At 41.0% G+C, this 25803-nt stretch overlaps 1 protein-coding gene and 1 long non-coding RNA gene across 6 annotated transcripts in view; one reads left to right on the forward strand and one right to left on the reverse strand.

Annotated features, from left to right (window-relative positions):
* Window positions 1–1372: 1372 nt before the first annotated feature.
* The window catches only part of pbl (epithelial cell transforming 2 pebble), a 233775-nt gene continuing 209344 nt past the window's right edge, over window positions 1373–25803 (forward strand). For 2 of the 5 annotated variants that reach the window (XM_053780056.2, XM_053780055.2), the window contains exons 1-2: window positions 1376–1734; window positions 8191–8294. In XM_053780056.2, coding sequence (XP_053636031.1) covers window positions 1698–1734; window positions 8191–8294 — 141 coding nt within the window. In that variant the 5' untranslated portion in view covers window positions 1376–1697. Of the gene's footprint in view, window positions 1735–8190; window positions 8295–25803 lie in introns of all 5 variants that reach the window. The other 3 variants (XM_053780057.2, XM_053780054.2, XM_053780058.2) reach the window with 3 other exon arrangements.
* Window positions 8084–25803, reverse strand: part of LOC128691198 (uncharacterized) — a 54101-nt gene continuing 36381 nt past the window's right edge. The window contains exons 3-4 of the long non-coding RNA XR_008407414.2: window positions 11534–11606; window positions 8084–8279 (exon numbers count right to left, since the gene is read on the reverse strand). This is a non-coding gene — a long non-coding RNA (uncharacterized lncRNA). The remainder of the gene's footprint in view (window positions 8280–11533; window positions 11607–25803) is intronic.

Below are 25803 nucleotides of genomic sequence, written 5' to 3' on the forward strand. Positions count from 1 at the left end.
TTTTATACCATTTATTTCCAAACTTAGACTGTTATCAACTTTGTGAATGAGGACGTCTAGAAAAGATAGCTTGTCATTGGAGTCTTCCTCAGGCAAGTCTTGTCCCCCAGGATGCGACCCACACCAGTCGACTAACACCCAGGTATCTACTTACTGCTAGGTGAACAGGGACTAAGTAAGTTTATTCAGGTATACGTAAATACAGTTACATAGATTATCATACATAGCAGCATATGTGCAGAGAACCTAGGATAACCCAAAAAATTCGGACAGAGTAACTTATTGGGGTGTATGGAAACATGCATGAGCATGGAGTCTTAAATACTGTCGAAAGTTGAGGTGGAAGATGTCGAAGACGTTGCAGGAGACGGGGTTCACTAGCATAAGCAATTATTATTAAAATCATGGGGAGCGCTAAACCCGTAGGATTATACAGCGCATGTGGGGGGGGAGGGTATTCAGGCCTAATTCAGGGAACCGGAGCAAAGATCCAATTCCCTAGATCATGAGCCCCTCACCAGCGTCAAGGAGCTTCCCTTGAGGGGACTAGCACAAACAAGAAGGCAGAAATTGAGGAGCACTGCAGCAAGCCGTCTACCAGCCCTTGCTTGGCAAGTCCCTTTGGAATCCAGCCCCTTGTACATACTTTAATCTCACCACCTGGTTGAAACCCTTGACATGATTCTCACGACTTGGGAACACTTGACATGACTCGTTGACTGAGACATATCTATAATAAAAAAATTCAAGTGTTCGCTGCCGTGTCTTGCACCACTGGCAGCTGGTATCATGCTGCAGGTCAACAAGCTGGTTGGTATACAGCATATATGAACCGTACGGGTTTGGCTCTTGTTTTTCGAATTTGATAATAATACTGTGGCAAAGTGTTAATATTTATTTAAGCTCAGTAAATGGAAATAAGCAAAGGACCCCAATGGAAATAAGTCACTCTCTCTGACTTTTTTGGGTTATCCTAGGTTCTCTACACATATGCTGCTATGTACGGTAATTCTATGTAACTGTATTTGTGTATACCTAAATAAACTTACTTACTAGATACACTGCACAGTTTTAGATATTTACAATTGTCTTACATTGCACATATTGATAAACGTTGACAAAGCTCCCGGCGAGGGAAGCGTTGCCTAAACTAATGTTCTATTGTAACAAATGTGTCTTTTTTAATTTCAATCAGTTTGTGATATTGTGAGGTTGTAGCGGTGGGTCCTTTCTAGGGAGGTTCCTTGATGCCAGTGAGGAGGGGGTCTTGATGTAAGGAACCGGACCTGTTATTCCCTTCCTTGGATCGAATTTGATTGCCTCCCACTCTCCCAGGTGCTGTATGATTCCCTACGGGTTTAGAGTTGCCCCAAGAGTGCAATAATACTATGGTGGCGGCGGGTGATGGTCACTTGTCTGGTGGTTTGTGTCTGGGTGACGTCACGCCAGCAACAGTTTAAATGGCACCTGGTGGTATGTTGACGTAAATACTCAAATACCCAGTGATTATATCCTTACAGTGGCACGGATATAAGTGAAATAGTGACCGAGGGATCTAATAGCACTCGCAGAGTGTCCCGAGAATGGAGAGGTGTGACGGGAAGCTGAGAATAAGGAGAAAACTGGAGTGAAGTGGAGGTTTTGCTCACCTGTGCGGACGTTGGGAGATTGTTTGGTATTCTTAGACTTTCACGAAAATGGCTGAACTAACGCAGCCGTCTATGGTGTTCAACGGTGAGTAACAGGCAGCAGCGGTGGTTCCTGGGCACCACGGGCGCTCTTTGGCGTGGGAAAATTAGAGTTTGACCCGGTAGGAGGTGGAAATAGGTGGTGGGGGGAAGTGCATAGGTGGTGGTGACGGAGCCTTGACTCGAGGGACCATTGGTACATTGTTATAACAACGGCAGTGTGAACTGAGTGATCATTGGCACTGGGTACCCCAGCAGCAGTCTTGACCAGGTGATCACTGGCACTGTTACACCAGCAGCAGTCTTGACCAGGTGATCACTGGCACTGTTACACCAGCAGCAGTCTTGACCAGGTGATCACTGGCACTGGTTACCCCAGCAGCAGTCTTGACCAGGTGATCACTGGCACTGTTACCCCAGCAGCAGTCTTGACCAGGTGATCACTGGCACTGTTACACCAGCAGCAGTCTTGACCAGGTGATCACTGGCACTGGTTACCCCAGCAGCAGTCTTGACCAGGTGATCACTGGCACTGTTACACCAGCAGCAGTCTTGACCAGGTGATCATTGGCACTGGGTACCCCAGCAGCAGTCTTGACCAGGTGATCACTGGCACTGGTTACCCCAGCAGCAGTCTTGACCAGGTGATCACTGGCACTGGTTACACCAGCAGCAGTCTTGACCAGGTGATCACTGGCACTGGTTACACCTGCAGCAGTCTTGACCAGGTGATCAATGGCACTGGTTACACCTGCAGCAGTCTTGACCAGGTGATCAATGGCACTGGTTACACCAGCAGCAGTCTTGACCAGGTGATCACTGGCACTGGTTACACGAGCAGCAGTCTTGACGAGGTGATCAATGGCACTGGTTACACCAGCAGCAGTCTTGACCAGGTGATCACTGGCACTGGATACACCAGCAGCAGTCTTGACCAGGTGATCACTGGCACTGGTTACACCAGCAGCAGTCTTGACCAGGTGATCACTGGCACTGGTTACACCAGCAGCAGTCTTGACCAGGTGATCACTGGCACTGGTTACACCAGCAGCAGTCTTGACGAGGTGATCACTGGCACTGGTTACACCAGCAGCACTCTTGACCAGGTGATCACTGGCACTGGTTACACCTGCAGCAGTCTTGACGAGGTGATCACTGGCACTGGTTACACCAACAGCAGTCTTGACGAGGTGATCACTGGCACTGGTTACACCTGAAGTAGTCTTGACCAGGTGATCACTGGCACTGGTTACACCTGCAGCAGTCTTGACCAGGTGATCACTGGCTCTGGTTACACCAGCAGCAGTCTTGACGAGGTGATAACTGGCACTGGTTACACCAGCAGCAGTCTTGACCAGGTGATCACTGACACTGGTTACACCAGCAGCAGTCTTGACCAGGTGATCACTGGCACTGGTTACACCAGCAGCAGTCTTGACGAGGTGATCACTGGCACTGGTTACACCAGCAGCAGTCTTGACGAGGTGATCACTGGCACTGGTTACACCTGCAGCAGTCTTGATGAGGTGATCACTGGCACTGGGTACCCCAGCAGCAGTCTTGACCAGGCGATCACTGGCACTGGTTACACCTGCAGCAGTCTTGACCAGGTGATCACTGGCACTGGTTACACCAGCAGCAGTCTTGACGAGGTGATCACTGGCACTGGTTACACCAGCAGCAGTCTTGACCAGGTGATCACTGGCACTGGTTACACCTGCAGCAGTCTTGACCAGGTGATCACTGGCACTGGTTACCCCAGCAGCAGTCTTGACTAGGTGATCACTGACACTGGTTACACCTGCAGCAGTCTTGACCAGGTGATCACTGGCACTGGTTACCCCAGCAGCAGTCTTGACTAGGTGATCACTGACACTGGTTACACCTGCAGCAGTCTTGACCAGGTGATCACTGGCACTGGTTACAGCAGCAGCACTCTTGACCAGGTGATCACTGGCACTGGTTACACCAGCAGCAGTCTTAACCAGGTGATCACTGGCACTGGTTACACCAGCAGCAGTCTTAACCAGGTGATCACTGGCACTGGTTAAACCAGCAGCAGTCTTGACCAGGTTATCACTGGCACTGGTTACACCTGCAGCAGTCTTGACCAGGTGATCACTGGCACTGGTTACAGCAGCAGCACTCTTGACCAGGTGATCACTGGCACTGGTTACACCAGCAGCAGTCTTAACCAGGTGATCACTGGCACTGGTTACACCAGCAGCAGTCTTAACCAGGTGATCACTGGCACTGGTTAAACCAGCAGCAGTCTTGACCAGGTTATCACTGGCACTGGTTACACCTGCAGCAGTCTTGACCAGGTGATCACTAGCACTGGTTATCCCAGCAACAGTCTTGACAGGTTGATCACTGGCACTGGTTACACCAGCAGCAGTCTTGACCAGGTGATCACTGGCACTGGTTACCCCAGCAGCACTCTTGACCAGGTGATCACTGGCACTGGTTACCCCAGCAACAATCTTGACAAGGTGATCACTGGCACTGGTTACACCAGCAGCAGTCTTGACCAGGTGATCACTGGCACTGGTTACCCCAGCAGCAGTCTTGACCAGGTGATCACTGGCACTGGTTACACCAGCAGCAGTCTTGACCAGGTGATCACTGGCACTTGTTACACCTGCAGCAGTCTTGACCAGGTGATCACTGGCACTGGTTACACCTGCAGCAGTCTTGACCAGTTGATCACTTGCACTTGTTACACCAGCAGCAGTCTTGACCAGGTGATCACTGACACTGGTTACACCTGCAGCAGTCTTGACCAGGTGATCATGATCACTGGCACTGGTTACCCTGCAGCAGTCTTGACCAGGCGATCACTGGCACTGGTTGCACCTGCAGCAGTCTTGACCAGGTGATCACTGGCACTGGTTACCCCAGCAGCAGTCTTGACCAGGTGATCACTGGCACTGGTTACCCCAGCAGCAGTCTTCACTAGGTGATCACTAGCACTGGTTACCCCAGCAGCAGTCTTGACGAGGTGATCACTGGCACCGGTTACACCTGCAGCAATCTTGACCAGGTGATCACTGGCACTGGTTACCCCAGCAGCAGTCTTGACGAGGTGATCACTGGCACAGGTTACACCTGCAGCAGTCTTGACCAGGTGATCACTGGCACTGGTTACCCCAGCAGCAGTCTTGACCAGGTGATCACTGACACTGGTTACACCAGCAGCAGTCTTGGCCAGGTGATCACTGACACTGGTTACACCTGCAGCAGTCTTGACCAGGTGATCCCTGGCACTGGTTACAACAGCAGCAGTCTTGACCAGGTGATCGCTGGCACTTGTTACACCAACAGCAGTCTTGACCAGGTGATCAATGGCACTGGTTACACCTGCAGCACTCTTGACCAGGTGATCACTGGCACTGGTTGCACCTGCAGCAGTCTTGACCAGGTGATCACTGGCACTGGTTACACCTGCAGCAGTCTTGACGAGGTGATCACTGGCACTGGTTACACCTGCAGCAGTCTTGACCAGGTGATCACTGGCACTGGTTACACCTGCAGCAGTCTTGACCAGGTGACCACTGGCACTGGTTACCCCAGCAGCAATCTTGACCAGGTGATCACTAACACTGGTTACACCAGCAGCAGTCTTGACCAGGTGATCACTGGCACTGGTTATGCCAGTTTTTTGTCTTGATCAAGTCATCATTGGCACTGGTTATACCAGCAGCAGTCTTAACCTAGTAATTATTGGCACTGGTCACACCGGTGGCCTGGTGGTTAACGCTCTCGCTTCACACGGTGAGGGCCTGGGTTCGATTCCCAGCCAGAGTAGAAACATTGGACGTGTTTCTTTCCACCTGTTGTCTATGTTCCCCATCAGTAAAATGGGTACTTGGGTGTTAGTCGACTGGTGTGGGTCGCATCCTGGGACACTGACCTAAGGAGGCCTGGTCACAGACCGGGCCGCGGGGGCGTTGACCCCCGGAACTCTCTCCAGAACTCTCTCCAGATAAACACCAGCAGTCTTGACCAAGTGATTATTGGAAATGGTTATACCAGCAGCAGTCTTGACCATGTGATCATTGGCACTGGTCACACCAGCAATCTTGACCAAGTGATTATTGGCACTGGTTATACCAGCAGTAGTCTTGACCAAGTGATCATTGGCACTGGTTATACCAGCGGTAGTCTTGACCAAGTGATCATTGGCACTGGTCACACCAGCAGTCTTGACCAAGTGATTATTGGCACGGGTAACACAAGCAGTCTTGATCAAGGGATTATTGGCACTGGTGGCTATCATAACACCACAAGCACAGCGTCACTGGCTATCATAACACCACAAGCTCAGCGTCACTGGCTATCATAACACCACAAGCTCAGCGTCACTGGCTATCATAACACCACAAGCTCAGCGTCACTGTCTCAGTAGTAGTACCAGTTCCTAGTAACCAGTTACCAGTAACCAGTCATTATCACTTCCTCCATATGGCGTTTGGATTACGATCTTCCCCTATCACGTTCTCAAGGCTCATGACTAATATCTTTAGAGGTCTCATAGGTAATGCACTTATGGTGTACTTAGATGACGTAATCGTCATGTCTAAAGACGTGGATACACACTTGAAAAGACTTGATGTAGTACTTGGTAAGCTTGAAGAAGCCAATTTAAAGATCAAACTGTCTAAATGTCAATTTTTCAGATCAGAAATTAAGTTTCTTGGTCACGTAGTCACTCCTAGAGGGGTTACGACTGACCAAAGTAAAGTAACTGCAGTACTAAATTTTCCAACTCCCAAAACTGCTGATGCCGTAAGATCCTTTGTGGGCTTAGCAGGTTTTTATAGATCTTTCATTGCCAATTTTTCTTCTATAGCTGCTCCTCTAACTGAGTTGCTTAAGAAAGATGCTCCTTTTGTTTGGACCTTCCGTCAAGAAAGAGCATTCCAAATTCTAAAAGAAAAGCTAACATCTGCTCCAATTTTGAAATTTCCAGATTTTTCTAAGCCCTTCTATCTGACAACTGATGCTAGTTCAATTGGCATAGGTGCCGTACTAGCTCAGAAGACCGATGGCAAGTACAACGCAGTTGCATTTGCTAGCCGAGTCCTTACAAAGGCTGAACGTAATTATACAGTAACTGAGCAAGAAGCTTTAGCAATAGTATGGTCTTTGATTGGTGTCAAGGGGTACGGGAGTTATTTCTTGAGTAGCTTTAGGTAGATGTCGTTTTGATAAGGACCTGCCTCGTATGGGCCAGTAGGCCTTCTGCAGTGTTCCTACATTCTTATGTTCTTATGTTCTTATGTTGCACCAGCAGTCTTGACCAAGTGATTATTGGCAGTGGTTATACCAGCAGCAGTCTTGACCAAGTGATTATTGGCACAGGTTACACCAGCAGTCTTGACCAAGTGATTATTGGCACTGGTTACACCAGCAGTCTTGACTAAGTGATTATTGACACCTGTTACACCAGCAGTCTTGACCAAGTTGTTATTGGCACTGGTTACACTAGCAGTCTTGACCAAGTGATTATTGGCGCTGGTTACACCAGCAATCTTGACCAAGTGATTCTTGGCACTGGTTACACCAGCAGTCTTGACCAAGTGATTATTGGCACTGGTTACACCGCAGTCTTGACCAAGTGATTATTGACACTGGTTACACCAGCAGTCTTGACCAAGTGATTATTGGCACTGGTTACACCAGCAGTCATGACCAAGTGATCATTGGCACTGGTTACACCAGCAGTCTTGACCAAGTGATTAATGGCACTGGTTATACCAGCAGTCTTGACCAAGTGATTATTGGCACTGGTCACACCAGCAGTCTTGATCAAGTCAACATTGAGACTGGTTTCATCAGCAGCGGTCCTGACCAAGTGACCATTGGTAACAGGATGTTGAAAATGCAGTGGAACCTCAGTTTTCACCATTTTTTCGTTCCAGAAAGTCTGACGAAAATCGAATTTGACAACAACTGAAGCCATATTTCTCATAAGAAATAATGTAAATCCAATTTATCCATTCCAGACACCCAAAAGTATTAACAAAAAAGTACATTTTATAGAGAATAACTATAGTTTTACATACAGAATACGGTGAGAAATAATTACGTAGGTCAGGAAAAAATAATTTATGCATGATCAGAGTCACTAGTGACATGGTTCTGACAAATAGATTAAAACCAAACAAATATCCTGACCGGGATGAACTGTTTTCAAGGGTTCAGAAGGAATGTGCAGAACCTAGCAAACCAATAGCAGTCTTTCCAATAAATTGCTATAGATGGATATCATACCAGATAAGTGGAAAATGACAAATGTGATATCAATTTACAAAACGGAAAATGTATAGGTCCTTAGCTTCAAGTTATAGGCCACAGTGTAATCTCAATTGTGGGAAAATTGAAAGAATCAGTAATTGCAGTCAGTTCAAAGTTATATTTTTAATTAATACAGTACATTTTGTGTGAACAGTACTTGTTTAACAAACATTATTGTATATATAATTTCCACTTTCCACAGATGTGACGTCAGTAAGCCAAGTTGATACAGAATCGGGTGCTGATCCACGTATTTGTTTAGTTGGCAGCCTCGCAGATGAAGTAGAAACACTTGAAGCAGCAAAGGTATAAAATTAGTATATGTAAAATGAGCTTAAATTTTTAAACAAGAAATTCATGCATTTAAAAATGGCTAATGAGTATGTGTGCATTTCGTAATTAACTACTAATTTGTTGCTACAGGATCAAAGCTATGCTCTGTATTCTATCTTCATTAATACAATTATCATATAATTTTCTAAAGTTGCACTAGTTGTGGCATTTAGTACTTCCTATTTCACTTTATTCCATTCTTCCACCACTGTAAAGAAAAAACTTCTTAGTATCCTTTTTGCACCATTTTTTTCTTAATTTACATTTGTTGCCTCTTGTCCTCATTGAAGGTAATGTTCTAAAAAAATTTCTTTATCTATTCTTTCATTTTTGTTTATTACATGTTGAGTAAGAAACTAATTACAAAAGGGTCTTAGTGTATGACATGCCACCATAGATTGATTTTATCAGGTATATACATTGAACATAACAAATTACAACTAATACGTACATCCAGAAGTCAGGTGCTGTGTGTAAGAGAGAGAGAGATCAGGCATCAGGTGTGAGTAGAGAAGCATTGAAACAGGCTTACCAGCACATGTTAGGTTTGTTTCTTTGTTCTGATACTATGCTGGCTATTGATATGGGTCTTGTTGGTTTAGCACTTTCTTTGATTATAATAATAATAATACTGATGTGGGTAAAACAAAATGTTCACTGTTTCATTAGATTGTGTTATTGAGTTTAATCGCCAATGATTCAAGACATATATGTTCTATCTTGTCCTTTTCACAAAATAGAAGTGTTGCTCTGTCCCATACCATAAGTTGGAAATGGGTGTTGTGTTGGATGCAGGCATTGTTTAGATTGTCAGTTTGGGCTGATTGCATCTTCTGCTGCAGTAAAACATTTGATAGAGTACCACACCAGTGAGTAAGTAAGAGGCAAAATAACTGAATGACAGAAGGTAGAGAGTAACAGTATGGAATGAGACACAATGGAGTGAAGTAACAAATGGGGTTCTGCAAGGATCAGTACTAGTACTGTTACTAATATAGGTGAATGACCTGCCAGAGGGGATTGAATCTTGTGTGTTGCTGTTTTCAAATGATTTCAAAATAATGGGGAGAATAAGAACAGGAAAGGAAAGTGATAAACTTCAGGGAGACCTCAACAGGCTACATATGTAGTCAAACAAGTGACTTGAACAAATTCAAGCTCATGTTAATTGAGAGGGTGGAGAAGTTGAAAATATCAATGAAGAGGACCTGGGAGTAAATATGACACCAAGCCTTTGGCAAAGAAATGCATATAAACCATAGATCATCAGCAACACATGTATGATTAGCAAATCTGAAAATAGCATTCAGTAACTTGAACTGCATATCATTCAGAACCTTATGCATGATGTATGCTAGGCCAATTATTGAATATGTGGCCTCAGCTTGGAGCCCACACCTGATAAAACATGAGGAGGAGCTAGAAAAAGCCAAAAGGTTTATAACCAGACTGGTACCAGAACCAAGAGAAATGCACTTTGAGGACAGGCTAAAGGAAATTTATCTGACTACCCTGAAGAAGAGTACAAAGGAATACACGATTATGATATAAAAAAATCTTGAGGGGAATTGATAGGAAAGATAGACAGACTGAATCAGTAAGACTAGGTTCGAGAGGAAACAGGTGCAATCTGAAGACACAAATGAGCCATAGAGATGTAAGGAAGTATGTACTGTATTTCTTTAGTTTCACAGTGGTCAAAAAGTGAAATGACTAGTATGAGGCAGTGGTGGAGGAAAACTCCATACTCAACTTCAAGAGTATATGTGATAATCCATGACGCTGGAAATTGAAGTCAATCAAAGTACATGTTTGAAAGGTGGGGCCTGAAACAATCTTAATCCTTTTAAGCACAACTCAGTGAGTGCATACATACATACATTAGGTCATAAATATGTACGTACAATACATAAACAGATAGCACAGAAAATGAGACCCCTCACCATAACTTATTGTTATAAAAATAAAATTCCTAAACTAGTATTTCGTTGGATTACCTTTCCTCTTGATTCACTCCATAAATCTAGTCTTTGATAAGGGTAACTTATGGAGGATCCTGGCACAAAATTTTGGGGTTTGACGACACATCTGTGCCACGAAGCTTGCATTTAATGTGTTTCCAAATGTTCTCCATCAGATTTAAGTCAAGTGAGTTTCCAGGCCAATCATTAAAGTATGTTCAACTGCAATCATTAAGCCAATTCTTTATATCTTTAGCATTGTGTCAAGGGGCACCATCTTCCAAACAAAAATTGACCTTCCATTTCTCTAAGCTGTCAAGCAAATAGTCTGATAAAAGCTTATTTGTGCATGTGCATATTTATGATGCCTACTTTATATACATATACAAATGCACATGCATGTATATTACAAATGATAGGGAATCTTGTCCTGATGGTAATGAAACCAAAAGTATGAAATTTGATGGAAAACTTGAGGAATTACTCTCTCGCAAAGTTAGTGGTCTCCGTGATATTTACACATTGGTAATTTCGCCCACTTTGAGCCCTATTTTCGGCCAATTCCAATGTTCCAGTCGACCATACTCATAGCTGTTTCGCTAGAACTCTTTTTGTTCTATCAAGTAAGTACAAGAAACCGCCCATTTACTGAATTTAACTACCCAATAAAGTGATCAGAAATTGGTAATTTGGCCAATTCCATACAAAATTCAAGGAAGGCCAATTTCAAAATAAGGTCCATAATTAACAATGAAACAGTTCTAGCACTAAAATAACATTTTATCTGTTCATTAGTCACGTCTCCAGGCCCTTCTTATATTACACTTGCTCTCCATTTTGAATTTTTATTCACACAAAAAATTGATTTACTGTTATGCAGACTACTGCATTATTGTAAAAATGGTATAAATAATATCAGTGCATTTGTGAAAGCATATTAGACCCATCATGTGACGTGTATTGGAATCGTGACATGATTTATTTACTCTTGAACATTGGCAAAAATCGAACATTCCCACTACTTTGGGCTCAATTTTGAGGTACTTTTAGTCAGTAAACCATTCTATCAAATGAGACCAAGAAAACGAGAATACAGCCATAAATACTATATGAAAATACACAGCAAAGCCACTGTTTTAAACCAAGCATACGATCGCAGTTTTTTTTTTTCTCATGCACTGCGTGCTGCAGGACTTTTTTTATACTGTGCACACTGACAACTCAGACCCATTCTCTCATATGTAGGCCTACCTGCTATCTCCTGCAAGACTGGAAGCCACTAGGATTTTTGTGTAGTATTATGGGACCGACGCTGGCTTGCAAGCTGTAAAATTATGGAACCAACAGAGAAAGGGTTAAATTAGCAATAAAACTAAGCATTAAAAACAACAAAAAGTAAAATACACACACAGTACACTTATTACTTATCTTATAATATTTGCAGTCCTAATGTAGGGCGAGAGATGAGTAGTATTTACAGTGGACCCTCAACCAATGGCTTTAATCCGTTCCAGAGAGCCTAGCCCTTAGTTGAATTAGCCATTAGTCAAATTAATTTTCCCCATAAGAAATAATGGAAATAGAATTAATCCGTTCCAGACACCCAAAAGTATTAAACAAAATAATTTTTTTTTACATGAAATATACATTTCCCTACACAGAAACAAATGGTACATGCAAAATAAACAATAATTAAATGCCACTTACCTTTCTTGTGGAATTGTTGGTGAGTGATGTGCCAGCAGCAGGGGAGATTCAGGTGTTCTATTGTTTGGAAGGGGAATCCCCTTCCATAAAGACTTCAGGTACCAAGTCCTTTGCTGGGGTTACCTCCCTTCTTGGTTTTTTAATGCCACTAGGACCAGCTTGAGAGTCACTGGACCCCTGTCGCACAAAATATCTGTCCAGAGAGCTCTATTTCTCACGTCCCCTTAGGATTTCCCTAAAATGGGACACGAGTGTCATTGTACATGTTGCCAATACGGCTTGCAACAGGTGTGACAGGATAAAATTCATCCATAAATGCTTGCACCTTTGTAAACATTGTACACATTTCATTAATCCTTGACGAAGGCAACTTCCTCCGTCTCTCTTCCTCCTTTGAAGCACATTCCTGAGCTGTGATCGGTTGCTGTTGCACCTCAAGCTCTTGCAGCTCTGCAGTGGTTAGTTCTTCATCATTTTGCACCAACTCTTCCACATCCTCACCACAAACCTTCAACCCCATGGACTTCTGCAATGACACAATAGATTCCACAGTGGCATAGGCTCCTGAGGGTTAGCCCCAAACCCTTCAAAATCCCTCTCTCGTACACATTGTTTACCTGGAGTTTACCTGGAGAGAGTTTCGGGGGTCAACGCCCCCGCGGCCCGGTCTGTGACATTGTGGTGACAGTTTCCTCCAAGCAGAGTTCAAAGTCCTGCAAGGCACTCCCTCCCAAGCCTTACCTATAAGGTTTATGCAACTGAGGATATTGAAGTGATCTTTCCAAAACTTCACTTTGCAATATGCTCTTGCAAGCCATGCGGACGAGCAGGAGCATTGTCCATTGCCATGAGGAACTTGAGTGACAAAATTCTTTTCCAGGAGGTAATTTTCACTATAAAACCACTCCAAGAAAATTTCCCTAGTGACCCATGCCTCACTGTGAGTTCGCTTTCCACATCACACACAAATTACCCTTGACGATATTGTTTTTCTTGAACACACTGGGAGTTTTAGAGTGATAAACCAGTAAAGGCTTCACTTTGCAATCCCCACTAGCATTACTACAAAACATGAGTGTTAGCCTGTCTTTCATAGACTTGTGTCCTGACAGTGCCTTTTCCTCCTGAGTAATGTAGGTCCTGTTTGGCATTTTCTTCCAAAACAGGCCTGTTTCATCACAATTAAACACTTGTTGGGGTTTTAAGTTTTTTACTCCTTAAAGTCCTACACACATTTTTCAGCCGCTTTTTTTGTCTGAACTGGCAGCCTCACCATGCCTTATCACACTGTGTATGCCACTACGATTCTTAAATCTCTCAAACCAGCCTTTGCTGGCCTTAAATTCATCAGCAGTAGCACTATTTGGAGGCATTTTCTTAATGAGATCATCATGCAACTGCCTTGCCTTTTCACATATTATTGACTGAGACACTCTCTCCTGATAATTGTTTTTCATTTATCCACACCAACAACAGTCTCTCCACCTCTTCAATTATTTGCGATCGTCGTTTTGAAAACATACTTGAACCTTTGGCAACAACAGCTTCCTTGATTGCCTTTCTGTTCGCCAAGATAGTAGTGATGGTTGAATAGGGTTTGTTATATAGCCTTTCCAACTTGGACATACGCACTCCACTTTCATATTTTTCAATTATCTCTTTCTTCAGTTCCATCGTAATTCTCTCATTTTACCACAGGGTTGGCACTAGAAGTTTTCTTGGGGCCCATGGTGGCTTATTTAGCAGTTACAAGTACTAAAAACAATGGAATAATACAAAATATATCGCAGGTGCACATGGAATCGACCACAATGGCATGTAAACAATGCCACACTGGCTGTACACGGAGTCTTGGAGTGGCTGGGCCCACTCAGGCCGCATGGACACGCTCGGGATGAAAGCCTTTAGACGAGTTTTTCGCTGTTGGTAGAGCCAATATTTTGACGCCAAAGAGCGTCGTTAGTCAGTTTTGGCGTTAGTCGATGCCGCCGTTGGTTGAGGGTCCACTGTGTTTGTAGGAAGTCAGGTGTGGGAAGTATGGTAGCCAGCCAGGCCAGGCCACCCCACCCACATGTAATATACTACAACAGTAAAAGTGCCCTAGAGCAATAAAATGCATGTACAGTATACTCATTACGTACTTACTTTAAAATATGTGTATTTGTAGTCTTAAACCCTTGACTGTCGCAACCCCCAATCCTGAGGTGTCTCCTGGTGTCGCAAAATTTAAAAAAAAATAATTATTTTTTCTTATGAAATGTTAGAGAATCTTTTCCCAATTGTAATGACACCAAAAAAACGAAATTTGATGGAAAACTGACGGAATTATGCTCTCGCGAAGTTAAAGACCTCGGCAATATTTATGAATTGGCAATTTTGCCCATTTTGAGCCCTATTTTCAGCTAATTCCATTGTTCCAGTCGACCAAACTCATTGCTATTTCTTTAGAACTCCATTTGTTCTATCGATTGAGTACAAGAAACTGCCCATTTACTGATTTCAACTACCCAATAATGTGGTCAAAAATTTGCAATTTGGCCAATTTCACGCAATTTAAAAAACATGCCAATTTCAAAATAGGGTCCAGAATGAACAATGCACACATTCCTGGCTCTAAAATAGCATTTTCTCTGTTCATCAGTCACATCTCCAGGCCCCTCTGATATTACTCTTGCTTTCTATTTTGAATTTTTATTCAAACAAAAAATAGAAGATTTACTGTTACGCAGACTGCTGCAATATTGTAATAATTGTATAAATAATGTCAACCCATTCATGATTGCATATTAGAATGGCTAGTTGAACATTTATTGGACAATGACATCATTTGTTTACTTTTGAACATTGGCAAAAATCAAACATTTCTCCTACTTTGAGCTCCATTTCAAGGTTCTTTTCATAGTAAAACCAATCAAAATCATCTCTATTTCTATAACATGTTTTCCATTCTGTCAAATGAGACCAAGAAAACGAGAATACAACAATAAATACTATACGAAAATACACCACAAATTCAGAGTTTTAATCCAAAAAACGGTCGGAGTTTTTTTTTTTTTCCTCATTATGCACTGCGTGCTTCAAGATTTTTTTTATATGGTGCACACTGACCACACAGACCCATTCTCTCACATGTGGGCCTACCTGCTTTCTCCTGCTTCATTTGAAGTCGCTAGAATTTGAGTATGCATACGTCAAACACAGTGGCTCGTAAGACGAATACATACGACTGAAACAGTCAAAGGGTTAATATAAGTTAGGGTAAACTTGTTGTCTGGCATTTATATGCATTTATAAGTGAAAAAAAGTGGCGTTCTGCTTTCCGGTGATGTCTGCTTTCCGATGATAGCCTGGAACCTTACCTGCTGTATAAGTGGGGCCCACTGTATATGTACAAGGTATACAGGCCTAGCTAACATCAATGATATTCCACTATATAGAAAACCCCTTGTTATACAGAGCATTTTGGGCAAATTAGGTCAGTTTTGTTCCCAAGATGTGACCCACACCAGTCAACTAACACACAGGTACCTATTTTACTGATAGGTAAATATGGACAGCAGGCGTCTTAAGGAAACACGTCATAATATTTTCACCCGTACTGGGGATCGACCCCCCCCCCCCCAGACCTCGATGTGTGAGCTGAGTGTGTTAGCAATCGATATCCATATACAGATACTCCTCACTTGACAACCTACCTGTTTAATAACTGCTCGGACTTAGGACCAGCTCTCCAACCAGTATGCAAACCTAAGTAATGTATATTAGAGCATATTTCATCTATTCTGTTTATTACAGTATACAGTACACCACTGTACAAACATTTAAAAATACAGTGGAACCTCGGACTACGAATGCCCCACCATGCTAACTTTTCAGGATACAAACCATCGTTCTGTCGATTTTTTGCTTCTGGATACGAACGAAATTTCAGGATGCATACTTTCCCCTCAAGGGAGGTTCCTTAAATAAATAAAGTATTTATATCTTTGCAAAGGTTACAATGTGTGTTTACATATCATAATATAATTGGAGCAAAGAAAGCCACTATCATCCCAAGGCATTTCAGGCAGACTTAACCTAATACATGTACTTATAGACTACTTAAGACTAGAGAGGTGAAAAATACATACATACTGTACATACATACATACTGTACATACATACATACTGTACATACATACATACTGTACATACATACATACTGTACATATATACATACTGTACATACATACTGTACATACATACTGTACATACATACATACTGTACATACATACTGTACATACATACTGTACATACATACTGTACATACATACTGTACATACACACATACATACTGTACATACATGCATACTGTACATACATACATACTGTACATACTGTGCATACATACATACTGTGCATACATACATACTGTGCATACATACTGTACATACATACATACTGTACATACATACATACTGTACATACGTACTGCACATACATACATACTGTACATACATACATACTGTACATACATACATACATACTGTACATACATACATACTGTACATACATACATACTGTACATACATACTGTACATACATACATACTGTACATACACACATACTGTCCATACATACTGTACATACATACACATACTGTACATACATGCATGCAACAGTTAGGCATCTTTATTTCAAAGCATTTTGCCTACACAGTAGGCTTCTTCAGTTGAGTACAGGAGAGTTGGTAGAAGCAGAAGTGATGTGAAGACGATATAATCAGTCCATCACCCTTAAAGACATAGTTTTGAGGTGGTCAGTCCCTCAGCCTGGAGAAGAGTATATGTTCCATAGTCCAACTTTTCAGTATTCGACTGAAGAAGCCTACTGTGTAGGTGAAACGTTTTGAAATAAAGATACCTAACTGTTGCATGCATGTCTTACCTATCAACCTGTCAGTATTTTATGCCATTTTAATATTCACATACATAATAATAATAATAATAATAATAATAATAATAATAATAGTTTTATTTCTTTGTAAAGATTACAATGTGTAATTACAATTTTGATTTGCTAAGTACAAAGATAACCACTATGATGCCGAGGCATTTCGGGCAAACTAATCCGAATACATAGTAACTAATTAAAACTAGATAAGAGAATAGTACATAGTAATTATACTTAAAACTAAACATGGAATAGTGGTTAGCTGTTTTACAGTCTTATTTGGACTTCATAAATCTTATGTATATTTAGTACAAAATCTAATATACAAGGAATAGTGCAGGTGGTAATATTTTATGGAATGGCAGAATTAAAAGCCAGGTGGTCACATGATAAAACTAGTCAGTAGATGTTTGGTTGATTTGGTTAATATTGTGAGATGAGATGATTTTTTAGCAGAGTCCTAAATTTATAAGCTGTCTGGGGATCCTTGACCTGTTCCAGTAGCGAGTTCCAGATCTTCGGGCCTTTTATGTGCATAGCGTTCTTGCATAGTGAGTCTTACTCGAGGGATGTTGAAAAGTGCCTTATGCCTTGTATTGTGACTGTGCATTCTGTTGTAACTTTTGAGGAGTAGTTTTAGGGGAGGGTTTACAGAGGAGTTTGAAGTTCTGTATATGTAGTAGGCACAATAATAATAGTGTATGACTTGTATATTTAGCAAGTTGAGTCTTTTGAAAAGTGGTGGGGTGTGCTGTCTAGCACAGGAGCTGGTTATCACCTGCACAGCAGCTTTTTGTTGGATTATTAAGGGTCTAAGGTGGTTGGCAGTGGTTGAGCCCCAGGCACACATACCATAGGTGAGGTACCATAGAGAGTGGTACAGGGTAAAGAGAGTCGTTTGTGGTACATAGTAGCGTAACTTGGAAAGGATTCCTACTGATTTGGAAATTTTCTTGGCTATGTGATGGGTATGGGACTGAAATTTAAGATTACAGTCAAGGAGAAGACCTAGAAATTTGCCCTCCATGTGTCTTGATATAGGGGAACCATTTAACAGTATGCTGAGTTGAATATTTGAGGCTTTGTTGCCAAACAGCATGAAGTATGTTTTGTCTATGTTGAGAGTGAGTTTGTTGGTCATCATCCAAGCATATATCTTTAGCAGTTCATTGTTTACAGTGTTTTCAAGCACAGCTGGGTCTGAATGGGAGTAGACATATGTAGTGTCATCTGCAAATAGAACTGGTGTAAGGAGTTGGGATGCATTGGGGAGATCATTGATGTAGATGAGAAAGAGGAGTGGGCCTAGGGTACTACCTTGGGGTACTCCTACAGCTACAGGTTGGATATCAGAGTTGATTCCACTTGCATGTACATACTGGTGTCTGTTGTTAAGATAGGATTTTAGGTAGTCAAGAGAATGTCCTCTTATGCTGTAATGATTCAGTTTGAGGTGCAAGAGATTGTGGTCAACTGTGTCAAATGCTTTTCTTAGGTCGATGAAGAGCCCCAGAGGATATTCATTTTTATCGAGAGCTGTGTATATTAGGTCAAACATTTGTATAATAGCATCATTTGTGCTTTTTTTTGGTCTAAATCCAAACTGGCATGGGTTAAGTATGTTGTTGGATGTAAGGTAGGGGTAAAATTGCTTGTGTATTATTTTTTCAAATATCTTGGAGAGTAAGGGCAAGTTTGATATGGGTCTGTAATTGTTCAAATCAGTTGGATCTCCACCTTTGTGGATCGGGGTGACCCTTGCTGTCTTGAGTATGGATGGGAAGGTTGAGGATGCTATAGATTTGTTAAACATTGTTGCAATAATGGGCACATATATACTGTACATACATGCATACATACTGTACATACTGCACATACATACTTCACATACATACTGCACTTATATACATACATGTACATATACTGTACATGCATACTTACTGCTCATACATTCATACTGTACATACTGTACATTATTGGGGTTACTGCAGTTTTGTGAGTCATACACCTGTACATATTTGCAGCCTCATATTGTACAGTATATTAACCCTTTCAGGGTCTGTACCGTAGATCTACGGCTTTACGTTGAGGGTCCAAACCATAGATCTACGCCATAACCTCAGCTCACTCTGATAAGCTGTGAGTGGTAAATTTGGGCCTGGATATGAGAGAATACTTCTATGTGGTATGTGTGCACCACATAAAAGAAATCCTGCAGCACACAGTGTATAATGAGAGAAAAAACGAGACCATGATTTTCGATTAAAAGACGTTGCATTGTTTTTTCGTATGTTTTTTATAGTTGTATTTGCGATTTCTTGGTCTCATTTGATAGAATGGAAGATACAGTAGGGCCCCACTTATACGGCGGGTTAGGTTCCAGGCTGTCGCCGGAAAGCAGACATCGCCGGAAGGCAGACCGCCATTTTTTTTCCATTTATAAATGCATATAAATGCCAGACATCAAGTTTACACTAAATTATATTAAGTTAGTAATAGAACTAGGCATTAAAAACACACAAAGTAAAATACATTCACAGTAAATTCATTACTTATCTTAAAGTATTTGTAATCTTAATGTAGGGAGAGAGGTGAGTAGTACTTATTTGTAGGAAGTCAGGTGCAGGTAACCCAGGTGTAGGTAGCACTGGCTCCCTGTCTCATACTTAACCCTTTGACTGCCGCAACCCCCAATCCTGAGGTGTCTCCTGGTGTCGCAAAATTTAAAAAAAAAAATTATTTTTTTCTTATGAAATGATAGAGAATCTTTTCCCGATTGTAATGACACCAAAAAAACGAAATTTGATGGAAAACTGACAGAATTATGCTCTCGCGAAGTTAGCGACCTCGGCGCTGTTTACAAATCGGCGATTTCGCCCACTTTGAGCCCTATTTTCAGCTAATTCCTTTATTCCAGTCACCCAAACTCATAGCTATTTCTTTAGAACTCCATTTTTTTCTATCGATTGAGTACACGAAACTGCCCATTTACCGATTTCAACTACCTAATAATGTGGTCAGAAATTTGCAATTTGGCCAATTTCACGAAAACTAAAAACTATGACAATTTCAAAATAAGGTCCAGAATGAACAATGCAGACATTCCTGGCTCTAAAATAACATTTTCTTTGCTCATCAGTCATGTCTCCAGGCCCCTCTGATATTACTCTTGCTTTCTATTTTGAATTTTTATTCAAACAAAAAATAGAAGACCTACTATTATGCAGACTACTGCAATACTGTAATAATTGTATAAATAACATCAACCTATTCATGACTGCATATTAGAATGGCTAGTTGGACATTTATTGGACAATGGCATCATTTGTTTACTTTTGAACATTGGCAAAAATCAAACATTCCACAACTTTGAGCTCCATTTCTAGGTTCTTTTTATAGTAAAATGAATCAAAATCACCTCTATTTCTATAATATGTTTTCCATTCTATCAAATGAGACCAAGAAAACGAGAATACACCCATAAATACTATACGAAAATAGACCACAAAGTCGGCATTTTAATTAAAAAAAACGGTTGGAGTTTTTTTTTTCTCATTATGCACTGCATGCTCCAGGATTTTTTTTATATGGTGCACACTGACCACACAGACCCATTCTCTCACATGTGGGCCTACCAGCTTTCTCCTGCTTGATTTGAAGCCGCTAGAATTTATGAGTATATATACGTCAAACACGGTACCTCGTAAGACGTATATATACGGCCGCGACAGTCAAAGGGTTAATATGCGATATTTAAAACATCCCAGAGAGGTAAAATACACATACAGTACACTCATTATTTACCTTAAAATATGTGTAGTCTTAATATAGGAAGAGAGGTGAGTAGTATTTATTTGTAGAAAGTCAGTGTAGGTAGCTGGTAGGTGTAGCCCGCCTGGGCTACACCTACCGGCTACCTACACTGTGGCCCAGAGCCATATTATTAACATTGATATGCCTTGTTCACTGAATTTAATCATTTCTAACAACTACCTTTAGATGCCATCATAAATGAAGGTAGAAGTAATGAATAATTCATGCTGAAAATTGTAAACAAAAGCGGAGTGAGGGAGTGGCTGGGCCAAACGCAGATTCATACACGTTTTCTCTGATGGCTGAGCAGAGAAAACGTAATGTCCCTCCACCCAGCTACCACACAGCTCCACGAGTATTATCAGAGCACACATAAAATATGCAATAAATGCCAGACAACAAGTTTACACTAACTTATATTAAGTTAGCAATAGAAATAGTTATTAAAAACTCAATAAAAGGTAAGATACACACAGAGTGCACTTATTACTTACCTTAAAATATTAATATTAATGTGTGAGAGGTGAGTGGCAGGGTGTTTATTGAATAAAATCAGAATGGCACACCATCATCCTCTAACTTGGCACTTAAAGCAAGTCTTACGACTTCTCTTTTTATCACAGCTAACCTTAGACGCCATCGTCAATGAGAGCCAACTAGGTAACGAAAGAGTAAACGAGAGAGAGAACGAGATACAGAGTTGAGACAATGTAAGAACACAAACTGAACAGGTAGTGGACGATCGCTTGGTCAGGCGAAATAAATGCGTATTAATATGTGTCTGCTTTTAGTTCATTCACGTCCATTTGTAAGAGTTTGTAAAACATTTACCTCAATATTTTTTTATTTTAATAATAATTACCTCACAATACAAATACTCTTACATTGTGTACAAGTTGTACAAGTTAGTTCAGAATAAACAAACAGCAACACACCATTTTTAGAGTGAATGAAGATGATAATAATAATAATAATAATAATAATAATAATATTATTATTTATTATAAAAAGCACTAAACCCACAAGGGTTGTGAATTGCTATATATAGAGTAAAGACATACGAAAAGAATATTTTTCTACAGTTATCCCCCAGTTTGACTAGAGAAAACGTAATTCTTCCGACACTACCTACACAGCTGCTTTGTAAACAAATCTCATATTTACATCAATTTTTATTCTGTGAGTGTATGTATCATGTTTATATGCTATGTAATGGGTTTCATATATAATTTTGAGGAAAATATCATAGATGGATTAATGAAAATGCCTATATTGATGTAAAATAAGACATTTAGTGTGCCCAAGAGTGATTATTATTACGTAGTATTGGCGTCATGAGTAGAGAGAGACTTAGCGATTTTAATGTGTACCTGCACACCAGCACAGTGTGTAAGTATATTTAGGTACAGGTACACATAAGTATAATTATCAGAGTACATATAAAATATGCAGTAACTTTGAAACACTTGAAATTTTGGAAAGCTTCCTGACATAATAGATGTCGTCACGGAAAATGGAAACAAACTGGGTGGGGGCGCCGTATTTGAAAGACTGCTTGCCGTATAGCAAATTTTGGTCATAATTTGACATCGCCGTATTAGCGGAACGCCGTAAGGTGAAACGCCGTAAAGCGGGGCCTTACTGTATATTGCAGAAATAGAGATGATTTTGATTGGTTTTATTACTGGAAATGGCTTGAAACTGAGCTCAAAGTACAGTGGACCCCCGCATAACGATTACCTCCGAATGCGACCAATTATGTAAGTGCGTTTGTACGTGTATGTTTGGGGGTCTGAAATGGACTAATCTACTTCACAATATTTCTTATGGGAACAAATTCGGTCAGTACTGGCACCTGAACATACTTCTGGAGTGAAAAAATATCGTTAACCGGGGGTCCACTGTATCAGAAATGTTAAATTTTTGCCAATGTTCAAGAGTGAATAAACGACCTCACACGTCTAATACACGCCAGCTGGTGGGTCTAACATACATTCACAAATGTGGTGATGATATTTATACAATTATTACAATATTGCATAAGAGTAAATCTTCTATTTTTTGGTTTGAATAAAAATTCATTGTGAATAAAAATCAAAATGGAATTCATTTGTAAAGCCTGAAAACATAACTAATGAACAGAGGAAATGTTATTTTAGTGCCAGGAATGTCTGCTTTGTTTATTCTGGACCCAGTTTGTAGTTTGTTGGATTATGTATTGGTAGATAAAAGACTGTTGAGTAGACTTCAGGATGTACATGTTTATAGAGGGGCCACAGATATATCAGATCACTTTCTAGTTGTAGCTACACTGAGAGTAAAAGGTAGATGGGATACAAGGAGAATAGAAGCATCAGGGAAGAGAGAGGTGAAGGTTTATAAACTAAAAGAGGAGGCAGTTAGGGTAAGATATAAACAGCTATTGGAGGATAGATGGGCAAATGAGAGCATAGGCAATGGGGTCGAAGAGGTATGGGGTAGGTTTAAAAATGTAGTGTTAGTGTTCAGCAGAAGTTTGTGGTTACAGGAAAGTGGGTGCGGGAGGGAAGAGGAGCGATTGGTGGAATGATGATGTAAAGAGAGTAGTAAGGGAGAAAAAGTTAGCATATGAGAAGTTTTTACAAAGTAGAAGTGATGCAAGGAGGGAAGAGTATATGGAGAAAAAGAGAGAGGTTAAGAGAGTGGTGAAGCAATGTAAAAAGAGAGCAAATGAGAGAGTGGGTGAGATGTTATCAACAAATTTTGTTGAAAATAAGAAAAAAGTTTTGGAGTGAGATTAACAAGTTAAGGAAGCCTAGAAAACAAATGGATTTGTCAGTTAAAAATAGGAGAGGAGAGCTATTAAATGGAGAGCTAGAGGTATTGGGAAGATGGAGGGAATATTTTGAGGAATTGTTAAATGTTGATGAAGGTAGGGAAGCTGTGATTTTATGTATAGGGCAAGGAGGAATAACATCTTGTAGGAGTGAGGAAGAGCCAGTTGTGAGTGTGGAGGAAGTTCGTGAGGCAGTAGGTAAAATGAAAAGGGGTAAGGCAGCTGGGATTGATGGGATAAAGATAGAAATGTTAAAAGCAGGTGGGGATATAGTTTTGGAGTGGCTGGTGCTATTATTTAATAAATGTATGGAAGAGGGTAAGGTACCTAGGGATTGGCAGAGAGCATGCATAGTTCCTTTGTATAAAGGCAAAGGGGACAGAAGAGAGTGCAAAAATTATAAGGGGATAAGTTTGTTGAGTATACCTGGTAAAGTGTATGGAAGAGTTATTATTAAAAGAATTAAGAGTAAGACGGAGAATAGGATAGCAGATGAACAAGGAGGCTTTAGGAAAGGTAGGGGGGTGTGTGGATCAGGTGTTTACAGTGAAACATATAAGTGAACAGTATTTAGATAAGGCTAAAGAGGTTTTTGTGGCATTTATGGATTTGGAAAAGGCATATGACAGGGTGGATAGGGGGGCAATGTGGCAGGTGTTGCAGGTGTATGGTGTAGAAGGTAGGTTACTGAAAGCAGTGAAGAGTTTTTACGAGGATAGTGAGGCTCAAGTTAGAGTATGTAGGAAAGAGGGAGATTATTTCCCAAGGATATGTGATGTCACCATGGTTGTTTAATATTTTTATAGATGGGGTTGTAAGAGAAGTAAATGTGAGGGTCTTGGCAAGAGGCGTGGAGTTAAAAGATATGGAATCACACATAAAGTGGGAGTTGTCACAGTTGCTCTTTGCTGATGACACTGCTCTTGGGAGATTCTGAAGAGAAGTTGCGAAGGTTGGTGGATGACTTTGGTAGGGTATGTAAATGAAGAAAATTAAAAGTGTATACAGGAAAGAGTAAGGTTATGAGGATAACAAAAAAATTAGGTGATGAAAGATTGGATATCAGATTGGAGGGAAAGAGTATGAAGGAGGTGAATGTATTCAGATATTTGGGAGTGGACGTGTCAGCGGATGGGTCTATGAAAGATGGGGTGAATCATAGAATTGATGAGGGGAAAAGGGTGAGCGGTGCACTTAGGAGTCTGTGGAGACAAAGAACTTTGTCCTTGGAGGTAAAGAGGGGAATATATGAGAATATAGTTTTACCAACGCTCTTATATGGGTGTGAATCATGGGTGATGAATGTTGCAGCGAGGAGAAGGCTGGAGGCAGTGGAGATGTCATCTATGAAGGCAATGTGTGGTGTGAACATAATGCAGAGAATTCGTAGTTTGTAAGTTAGGAGGAGGTGCGGGATTGCCAAAACTGTTGTCCAGAGGGCTGAGGAAGGGTTGTTGAGGTGGTTCAGACATGTAGAGAGAATGGAGCGAAACAGAATGACTTCAAGAGTGTATCAGTCTGTAGTGGAAGGAAGGCGGGGTAGGGGTTGGCCTAGGTAAAGGAGGTTTTGTGTGCGAAGGGCTTGTACTTCCAGCAGGCATGCGTGAGCGTGTTTGATAGGAGTGAATGGAGACAAATGGTTTTTAATACTTGACGTGCTGTTGGAGTGTGAGCAAAGTAACATTTATGAAGGGATTCAGGGAAACCGGCAGGCCGGACTTGAGTCCTGGAGATGAGAAGTACAGTGCCTGCACTCTGAAGGAGGGGTGTTAATGTTGCAGTTTAAAAACTGTAGTGTAAAGCACCCTTCTGGCAAGGCAGTGATGGAGTGAATGATGGTGAAAGTTTTTCTTTTTCGGGCCACCCTGCCTTGGTGGGAATCGGCCGGTGTGTTAATAATAAAAAAAATAATATTTTGAAATTGGAATATTTTGAACTTTGTGTTAAATTGGCCAAATTACCAATTTCCGATCACTTTATTTTGTAGTTGAAACTGTTGACTTGGCTATTTGTTGTGCTCAATCGATAGAATAGAAGCAATACTAGTGAAATAGGTAAGAATTTGGTCGACTGGAATAATATAATTGGCCTAAAATGGGAGTCAAAGTTGGCAAAATTGCCGATTCGTAAATATCGCTGAATCATCAATATTTGCGAGAGCATAATTTTGTCAGTTTTCCATCAAATATCGTACTTTTTGTTTTATTACCTTCAGAAAAAGATTCTCTACCATTTCATTAGAAAAAATAGCAA

The sequence above is a fragment of the Cherax quadricarinatus genome, chromosome 27 (assembly GCF_038502225.1).
Source record: "Cherax quadricarinatus isolate ZL_2023a chromosome 27, ASM3850222v1, whole genome shotgun sequence".
NCBI classification, from domain to species: domain Eukaryota; kingdom Metazoa; phylum Arthropoda; class Malacostraca; order Decapoda; family Parastacidae; genus Cherax; species Cherax quadricarinatus.